A 10,372-nucleotide genomic window follows, 5' to 3' on the forward strand; every position below is an offset into this window, starting at 1 on the left:
TGGAAATCGAAATCTCAACGAGGCAACTTAACTACATTAAGAGTTTCTTACTTGTTAAGTGCAGAGATAAGTACAATAATAATACATGCATTTCGCGAGCATTTTTTTATTTAAATATTTCGTATGCGGAATCTTTTCATATCTATGAATATAAAATTCACTCATTTTTACGCAGAAACAAAAATATACAGAATTCACCAAAAAAACGCATCATCGAAAGTCGATTCTTACACAGAAAGAATAATTTTGTTCAAATATCTAAAAATTTAATTAAATACAGATCTGAAAATAATTTTCTTAATCCATGAATAATTATGTAGAGCGCTCAAACTAGTTGAAATGTCAAAACTTTTGCAGCATTTCTCATCATGCTTGAGATTTCTAAGTAATTATTTTCATGGTCTAATAAATTATTATTTTCAAATCCGTATCTAACCAAATATTTTTAGATACTTCAGTAAAATTGTTCTTTCTATGTAATAATACATCCATTTTTAATTTTACTATGTATTTTGTCTATATTGAACCCTAGAATTTCTTCTTTCCTTTTTCGAAATATCCACGTTTTTTTAGAACATTAAAAACCCGTTATCAAAATATATATAAAATTCAGTGCAACGTTATTTCTGTACTTGCCTCTATCCTGTTCTGTTTCTTGACTGCACTAAATTAAAATAGCGCCGGATAAAGACGATAAAAATGAGTTTCTCATTTTTAAACGCGTTTTTCCTTGTTATATATTCTTTCTTTCATCTAAAACCTTAAATCTTTTTATATACTTCTCTTTTTCGTATTCGCAATTTCCATATTCCCTGCAATTTTATAGAATATAAACCTCGCGAATATGAAGCTTCCACTGTGTAGGTATTTCCTACTTCGCGAACACACGTGAAAGCTTTCCGGAGAAAATGTATTTCGACTGACAGAAAGTCCCTTAGCGGGCATATCGCTACATATCCGTACCTTAATTAGACCAACTGCATGGAAAATATGTTTTACAGTACATTATAAATGTAACAAGGTCGAGATGCAAAGATACATGTGTAACTTTGCATTGTATTGCTGACACGTGATAAAGAACGAAGAAAACGTGTAACATCATATATACTATACATACATTAGAAAGTAATAAATTTAACGCGAAAGTTAAAATTATTTGTCAAAATTATATTAATCCTTCATTATTCTAGAATGTCGAGAACACTTCCCACTTATTCTGTTAAATGTATAAATGCTATTCATATACATTATTCTATTTAGTATAAAGAAGAGTGCAACTTTCACTTTTTTGCGATCATTCTTCATTTTTTTGAGTTCTTCACTTTTCTTCATGAAAATCAAAAATTATCATAATAACTACATTGAAGGAAAAATTGGCATATTGTATTAAAGAATAAATTATTCACATTACGAAATCACTGCAAATTTACAACTTTGTACCTATCCTTAAATGGTGTCACTTATTACCGAAACACTATCATGTCTCCAAATAATTTTTGATTTCTATGAAAACAATATAATATACAAGAAAATGTAGAAATAAAACGATCCCATGGTTACAAAAAGTTGTACCCTTCTTATATTTCACAATTAAAAAAATTTTTGCATTTATCTTTATATATAAAGGATGTATAGAATATTATTAATCTTTATTTAAATCGTAAATCATCAGACAGAACAATGAAAATTGAGATATAATAGAGTGTCAGAAACATTTCGGACGAGTAATCGCGTTTAAAAAAGTAACATAGGAACGTTAAACGTTAAAACTTTCGTTAAAATTCTTAAGAAATTAGACGCATAAGAAAAGTGAAAATGTAATATACGATCGACCATCTTGTCGGAGGATCAGAGGAGAATAAGAACGTGCATGGAGATAGAATAAAACATGGCACGCTTGTTCTTATCTCCAGCTGGTAGCTAATGCAACGAAATAATGAATCAGGGGATTATCTACGCTCGTAGGGCGTGCCACGTGAGGGCTGCGAGTTTTCAGCATTATCATCGTCTCAGATACCCCCTCCCCTTGTGACTGGCACACCTGAATGCCCATCCGATAATTCACTCGATAATTCGAGTATCATTGTCATGGTCTAATCGCGATGCGTATCGTAATGTATTAAAGACGACGCGTGCTCGTCGACGTGGATAACGTGGGGAAATGGAAGAGAATTATGCTCACGACACATTGTCGGGCGTATCACGAACAGCAGATAACATTATCATTTATGAAATTGGAATTAATTAGCAATTTAATCTAATTATATATGCGTAACGTAAATAGGTAAAATTACATATAATATAGAAAATGTACAGGGATTCAAAGAAATAAATTTAAATACAAAAGGTTTAAGCCAATTAGAATAATCACCAAGTGTATAAAAATTCTTTTGTATCATAAATTCTGAGCACACAGTCACCTGGTTCTAATTGGCTTGATCCTCTTGTATTTAAAATTACTTATTTTCAAGATTAATATGTTATTTAAAATTACATATTTTAGGGCGATTATTTCATCTTCATATAATGTGATAATTTATACTTATTCTACTGGATAAACAAAAGAGTAAAAGAATGAAGGCATAAGAAAGTAAGAACGAGCTAAAGTTTATCGAAAGATAAAATAATCTAGCCTTAAAGAGGTAAATTTTATCTATTTACGTTAAGCCATAAATATTTTTATACTGTTGTTAAAAAACACAAGAAAATATACAAAGCCTTAAAATGTCAGAAAAATATACATTCCCTATCAAAAAATATATATCATTCAAACAATATTCATTTTACTGTACGTACAGTACAGTCAAATTATTCTCGTCATATAATATGCAATTTAATTTACATAATAATTTATGTTGTATGCTTTAGACTTGTATTATAAACTTGATACTTGTACATGCGCGCGTGTATCACGCGCGTTTACATAAATATATATAAACTGTATATTCTAGAGCTTTTATACTAATCTCATTTTAACCAAATACGAATTATTCCTGTGTTCGAAAATTAAATCATAAATTTGTGAATTAGTAATTTTGAAAAGTAAATCGAACTGATTTTGTCATTTTAAAGTATAAATGTATAAATGTAATCGAAAATTAATTTATTAAATTCGTAATATTTTTCATTTTAATACTGTATTATTAAAAAATATTGAACGTTTTCTTTCTGCAAAATAACAACTATTGGCTCTTCGTTTCTCTTCGTTCGAGTTTGCTATCTCAACGTCAATTGTCAATATCATTTTCCAATCTAAGACTTCAACTTATACGATATTCATCGATATCTGTATTCTCTTGCGACAGACTACATGTCGGACTACATGTAACGGAGTTTCTCTCCAAAGTAAATTGACTTACCGGTGTGGTGTACGGTTGGCAGGCCAGCCTGATGCCGTCGTGTCTGAGCTTCTCCTGCAGCAGCATCCTCAATTGCATCCTGGGAATTCTCACCAGCTCGGCCTTACCCTCCTCATACTCATCCGCAAACTTTGTCAGCTCCTGACCGCCGCTGGAGGAGCTGGCCGTAGGCGACGCTCGTTGCGCCTCCTTATCGCTGGGTGGTCTGTCGGACGACGTCCTCGACGACTTGGAGCTGATGTTGTCGCAGCTGTTGTCGTTCGTCTCCTCTAACGTGAAGTATACACTCGCAGCGCCTTCCTCGCGTAGAGTCTTCACTGATTGCAGCAGACGCGCGCGATGCTTCTGATTGAAGACGCCGATCGCATCGAGATCCGGATCGCCGATCTGCTTGCAGATCTCAAGGTCATCGTAGCCGTTATCGATAAACGACTCGGAGTACTGGCCGAGGTGGAGCGACCGCAGCCACTCGACCACGATGTTGCTTGCCATGGTCATTTTAATTTCTTTCTCACGTTGTACGCGCGTGGGTCTTGCAATTACGCCCCCGCTCGTTTGTTCCTCTTCAAAACCTTTCTTTCCCTCTGCAGTTGCGTCTTTCCCTGTCGCACCTTCAACGATTTCGTTTCGCGACGAAATCTCGTCTTATTATCCGTTGTACTCGTCAGCGGCTACTACCATCCCGTGAGGTCGCCCTCCAGTCGACGATGTAACGTCCATCGAGGGGAGAATCGTCGAAAGTAGATCGATTCAGCAAGTAAATCAGGCCCTCTTTCTCCTAGCGCGACATTCTCCTCTCACGATCGGCTGCGCTATTAACGAGGGTCGTCTCGCCGGCGACCCTGGAATACGCAGGGCGTCAACCGGGGGAGAGGGAGGTAGGTTGCGGCGGTCACGTTCGCCGCTTGACATGTACCGCTCCTCGGCTCATCATGAGTTACACGGGTGACAGACTCGAGATCGCTCCTCTTCTCTCTTCTTCTCTTTTCTCTCTCTCTCTCTCTCTCTCTCTCTCTCTCTCTCTCTCTCTCTGTCTCCCTCCCTTTCTCTCTTTGTTGTCTCGTCGATGTGCCCGAAGTGCTTCCCTCCGTTCGTTTCCGAGTGCGGATTCTAGCGGATAGACGCAAAGACGGAACAGCACTGCGAAGAGCCGGAGGGTGAAGCGTCGAATCTCGTTCTACTTCGCGTGGCGCGAGAAACATAGGCGGGGAAAGATTCGAGGGGGGGGGGGAGGAGAGAAATTTAGAGGGATCACACACGCGATAGACAGTTCTTTCCGTACGTACGACAGCAGCTCTGAGTCTCGATAAATCCCGTCGTGCTCCGCACCTTATGCGACGCGGCTCGTGGAAATTAATCCAACACGTTGCCGCTCAATGACGCGGTTTATTTCTATTCTCTCGTTTCCCGTTAGGCAGATTCTCTTCCCCAAATTTATTGCTTTCGCAATACTCAGGCATCAGTTAAACCAAAGTTACACCATCGCGAAAGATTATCAACTGATTCGCCTCACTGGAATTACATGATCAGTGATCGATGGAGAAACGAGAGCTTCTTCTTTTTGTGTTCTTTTTCTCAGAATAGATGTCCAATCCACAAATAGAATCACGATATGACTTGAAAACGAACCAAAAAGAGTGACTTGCTTCCTCGGAGAAAATAGGAGGCTCCAACGCAATGCACTATTTCATAATATTTATCGTCTTCTTTTGTTATGGCACCTGCTCTCAAGAGAAGTCAATACGGTCAGAAATTCGCGAATAAACAGAAGAAGCGTTACGATACAAAACTGAAATACATAGCTCAGTTTAATTCAAGACGTTCACGAATCACTCGTGTCAAGATTGTAGCTTGATGTCAGTACTTATCGTGACAAAGTAAAACAAACCGCCAACTTCGGAGATTCACGGAGTCCGACGGGAACAAATCCGGGCGATAACCGTTGACAAAGATTCGCGAAAGATCCCGCGAGCGAATCCCGTGTAAGAATCCTGCCGTCAAATATCCGACGTACCCCGTCGATGGAAGACGATCGTAGATCAGCGCGAGATCGACGTCGAGATCTCGATAAAGACGGACGACACGACGAGTCCCTTCCGTTAAAAGCAACGAGACTTGGCAACGTCGGCGATGCGACCCTCCGTCGCTTCGCTTTCTATCGCAACGGTTTTGAAACTCGCGCCACCGTCACTTAGGGCTTCGTTCACGTGATAGAACGATGAGCTGTCCGCCTCGGTTACTCGTTTCCGATAAACGTTACGTACACAAAACGGACAACAAAATAAAATGAAAGTCGGACACGTTCGCCTATTGACGACGCGACGAACTGTCGGCGTGCTTCGCCGGTACAGTTTCTTCGAGAATTGCGGCTTCTTCCTTCGGTAGAACTTGGAGCAGTCACTCGCGACGGTCACGGTCGGCTATTCCACGCGTTGAAGTTTCCCCCTTTTGTGCACAGACACACGAATGGATTGGAACGCGAACTGGAAAAAAATGATCGTTCGGTCGAACGCGCGATCGTTAAGATTTCGAGAAGGCTCGAAAAACCACGGCGGCGACGACGGCGGCGGAGGCGAACGAAGAAAGTTCGTTGGTATCCCTGACGCACCGCTTGCCCGATCGGCTCGCGATGTGAGAATCGAAATAAATCGCCGGCGGCGTTGACGACGACGAGGTGAACGTGCCCGGTGATGTTCGCGATGAGCGCGCGTCGCTCATAGTCAGAACGAGGAAGATGTCATCTCGTCGTGGCTCGACGGAACGCGCGAAACACGGTGCACTACTGCGCGACACTACCGCGACGCGGCACACGGCTCGACTGACACGAGAAACCCACCAGAGGGAGCCCCCACTCACAGTCTACTCTTCGCAACTCGCGACTACTCTACCCCCACTCCGCCGCCGGCACTGCCGGCGAGAGCAGGCGAAAGTCTCGTTTTCTCCCCACCTGCAAGATTTCTTGATCCCCCCACCGTTCCGCGAATGCAACGTGCAATTTTAGCCGGCGAGAGAGAGCGCCGGCGAACTACGTCAGGATGCAACAGCCGCTAGGGTGGATCGGTCTCGGTCTCATTTTGCGACACCGGGTGCGGAATCCTTATTTCTGATGAGGAGGATCCCGAGGATCGGTTGTTCGCACGAATCTTCTGACGAAAATTTGAGAATTTCTGAATTTCCAAGGAAACTTCGGGGACTCTTCTCTTAAACCCCGAATGAGAACTCTCTCCGCTCTCCGGCTTCTAAAGATTCTATCTCACTGTTCCGGGATTCTCTTCTAAGCTCTTTAGACGATTTATAAATCCGCGTCAGAGATTTCAAGATAGAATTTTATTTATTGTTTTATATTCTATCTATGTAATTAATTGTATTTAAATTTACGGCATGATTATATGTGTATTCTGAGATTTTAATTAGTTTCATGTTTTATGGAATTATAAATAGAATTCTGTGATAAATTTTGCTAAATTATAAATTGTTTAAAATAGATTTATGTTTAGGATTATTGTTGTCCCTCAAGATTTCAGGAAAATACTTTATTTATATTTATAACGATAAAAAATGTTTTCTAATACTATCATTTTAGTGAATGTTTCATAATACTGTTTTTAAATTTTTCTAGTATTTTAATAATATTTATTTTAATGTAAAATTCCTTTTGTTATATAATTGCGTCGCACAATTATATTAACGTTAGTTACGTTCTACAGAAAAAGTTACTTTGTTGTAAGATTTTTTAGTATTAATTTATTTAAATCCAATGAGAAACTAACGACAAGAACAATCATAAAAATTTAATTTGCAATAATTACAAAATTGCTTTTTCTGCTAAACGTAGTCATTTCCATTATGAAATGTATTAATGATTAAATATATTGCTCCAAAATTTGATTAAAACTCTGAAAACTGCTTTTAAATTTTTCCAGTATTTTAGTAATATTTAGTTTAAAATTTCTTTTATTACATAATTATGTTACACAATTATATTAACGTTCTGCAAAAAAAGCCGCTTTGTTGTAAGATTCTTTAATAACTAGTTTATTTAGATTCAGTAAGAAACTAAAGACAAAATTAATCATATTAAAGAACTTTACACTTGCAAAACTGCTTTTTCTATTGAACGCAGCCGTTTCTATTATAAAATGTATTGATGGTTTAAAAAATGAGATCATTGCTTTAAAATTTGATTAAAATTCTGAGTATCATATTATATTAAATAAATTTCGACTTGGACTTTTGTACGAAAGGATCAAATTAAAGAATAGATATAGATAGCGATTTTAATATAGACAGATAGATTTTAATCCGCTTATCGCTATCGATTTCCTTATTAAAATGGCAACGGTTTCTTGATTTCACATGAAAGACATGGAAGAGAGAAGCGGAAAAAGTATATATTCTTTCTCTATAAGCCCGTTCCACCGCGTTGCGTGATCGTTCAGAAAACACTGTGGTCACTGAACGAGAGTTAGTATCGATGATTATCTGCGACAATCGTAATCAATTTCTTTGTCAGAACGGCGACATTTATAAATGAACGCCTAACGGCAATGGTACAAGGCCTGTGACCCACGAGGCCAATAATCTGCACTGCTGCCAGTCAAACGGCCAGGCACGTTCAGCTCTCTATGTGCTATTATATCACGCTCGAATGAAACTCGACTGCACTGAATGCGATAGGAACACTATAGGATAGGCAATAGTTCGAGGGTCACGTGGATGACCACTTCTTCCCTTTTTCCAGGCAAAAATCGAATATTCCTCAAAGAAGAATTTTCCGTGAAAATAACGAATAAGACAACAAAGACACAATCATATATTAACAGTAAAAATACGAAACATTATTATTTATTAATAAAATTATTATAGATGATCATTTCTTAATGATAATTTCTTAAAAGTAAGAAGAGAAGCAACTTAAAAAAATATTTACATGAAATTTATCGGGTTTAAGTAACGTAAAATAAATTTGAGTATTTTATTTGGATGAAATTTCAGTATACTTTTTCACAATAAACAATAAAATTTTATTCAATATTTACACGGCATTTTTTAATTTATAATAAAAAGTAATAAAAATGAAAACAGTAGAAACTAAAAATAATTGATAATAGTTTTATTACTTGTGGGCTACTAGTCATTTTATTTATAAAAATAAATGATACAACTCAAAATTTTATATATATGTCGCTCTTGTATAAAGTATATATAAAGTATTGTGGGCTATCTGGAACTGCCGAGTATCTTTCCTGGGAACATGTGTTCGAGCCCGATCGATTTCTGTCAAAAAATCTCGGGGCCTGCTCCCCCTTCGCGAAAGGGCGCAGAACAATAACCAATAACGTGCGATCATGAGATTCACGAGACCGTAGAGGGGGAGGGGCCAATCGCCGATTACGGAAAAATCCATCAATTTCCGAGTTCGGGAATTTTCCATTTCGCGTCCCTCCTTATTATGTTATCATATTTGGGCATGCGGATCACGAATGCTCGAGATCGAACAAGTACGATCCTAAACAACAACGCAAAAATAAGCCTAATATACCAATTAATTATTATTATTATTATTTATGTACTCTTTCTTCTCGAATAAATTATTACGATTAAAATTAAAATTGTTTTGTATTGTAGAATAATTTTACATAATATATTTGTTATATACTATATACGAAATATGACGTGTAAAATATAATTGAAAATAAATAGCGTTATGTTTTTTTAATTATTTGCTGTAAAACACCAGCCGTATTTGTTTTTTGAGAAATACGGACACGAAACCGATAGCAAACACTACTCTTGGGAAATCTCTATTAAATGACAATGCTAGTCGTATGGAGCTTGCGAACGATGATCGCCGATATATGCGTGAGGTCCGAATTAATTGAATGATCGGCATGGACGTACCCGTCCTGCTATGACGGCAAAGCAGGGAGTGACAAGTAGCTCTCAATAACGTGATATGACATCGCGTGTCGTGGACAGGAAGGACCCTTTCAATGCAACCCTCGCTATTTCCTCGCTTTGGTCGAGTAATTTGCTTTCGAAGCAGAGGGATGAGATTGGAAGACGGGTCACCTGTCAATATATTAACTCGTTTTCCCGCAATACTACGAATTATTATGAAACGGCGAAATAAAGCTTCCATCGTTTACGGACTGTTTCAAATGTGATGTTCCAAATATTTGTAAACGTGCGAAATTCCAACGGTAGCCGGATATTCCTGATTATACAGGATAAATCATATTATCAAGGTCTCTTTGAATTCGTTATTGATATCAAATGGCACGATGAACTCCATTAAAGTATTTCACGTCAACGAAATTTTGCGTTGCTACGATGTGTGTGCGTGCGTGCGTGCGTGCGTGCGTGCGTGCGCGCGCGCGCGCGCGCGCGTGTGTGTGTGTGTGTGTGTGTGTGTGTGTGTGTGTGGATTCGGATACATTATCATACGTGCACGGAAAGAACGGTTTGAAGTATCCGGTTTGAAATATTTAAATAAAATAAATCTGAAAATAATTTTGTTTGGAACATCAAAATATTTATATAGAACGCTAAAACTGGTTGTTAAAATGTTAAAACTTTTTACAGTATTATTTTCAACACTTAACTGTTCTACCTATAATTATCTTGAAAATCCAACAAAATTATTTTCAGATCTGCATCTAGCTCATTTTTTTATATATTTCAAAACGATTCTTTCTGTGAAGATATTTTAATAACTTGTTAGTTGATATAATCGCATGAGAAGAAAATTAAAACATTGTAGTAACCAGTATAAAGAAAGAAAGAAATAGATAGAGATTGTAGTAAAATCATTTTATACAAGTATACTTCAATATTTGTTAAATGCTATTTTTATACTATTAATTTGTACGAATAAATTTATATTCAAGTAACATATAAATCAAATCATTACATTAGTTATTAACAGATCGTTAATTTTACAAATAAGGGAGTAAGGCAGATTAGCATTGCGATGATTGTCTGCTGAATATGATAAAGCACGCCCTCCCAGT

General features: G+C 37.5%; 1 protein-coding gene across 1 annotated transcript in view; it reads right to left on the reverse strand.

Moving 5' to 3' along the window:
* The window catches only part of LOC108693126 (SAM and SH3 domain-containing protein 1-like), a 365,179-nt gene extending 361,322 nt beyond the window's left edge, over window positions 1–3,857 (reverse strand). The window contains exon 1 of the mRNA XM_018201876.1: window positions 3,360–3,857. Within this exon, the coding sequence (XP_018057365.1) occupies window positions 3,360–3,857 (498 nt within the window). The remainder of the gene's footprint in view (window positions 1–3,359) is intronic.
* Window positions 3,858–10,372: the final 6,515 nt, after the last annotated feature.

Source organism: Atta colombica, unplaced genomic scaffold, assembly GCF_001594045.1.
Source record: "Atta colombica isolate Treedump-2 unplaced genomic scaffold, Acol1.0 scaffold107, whole genome shotgun sequence".
NCBI classification, from domain to species: Eukaryota; Metazoa; Arthropoda; class Insecta; order Hymenoptera; family Formicidae; genus Atta; species Atta colombica.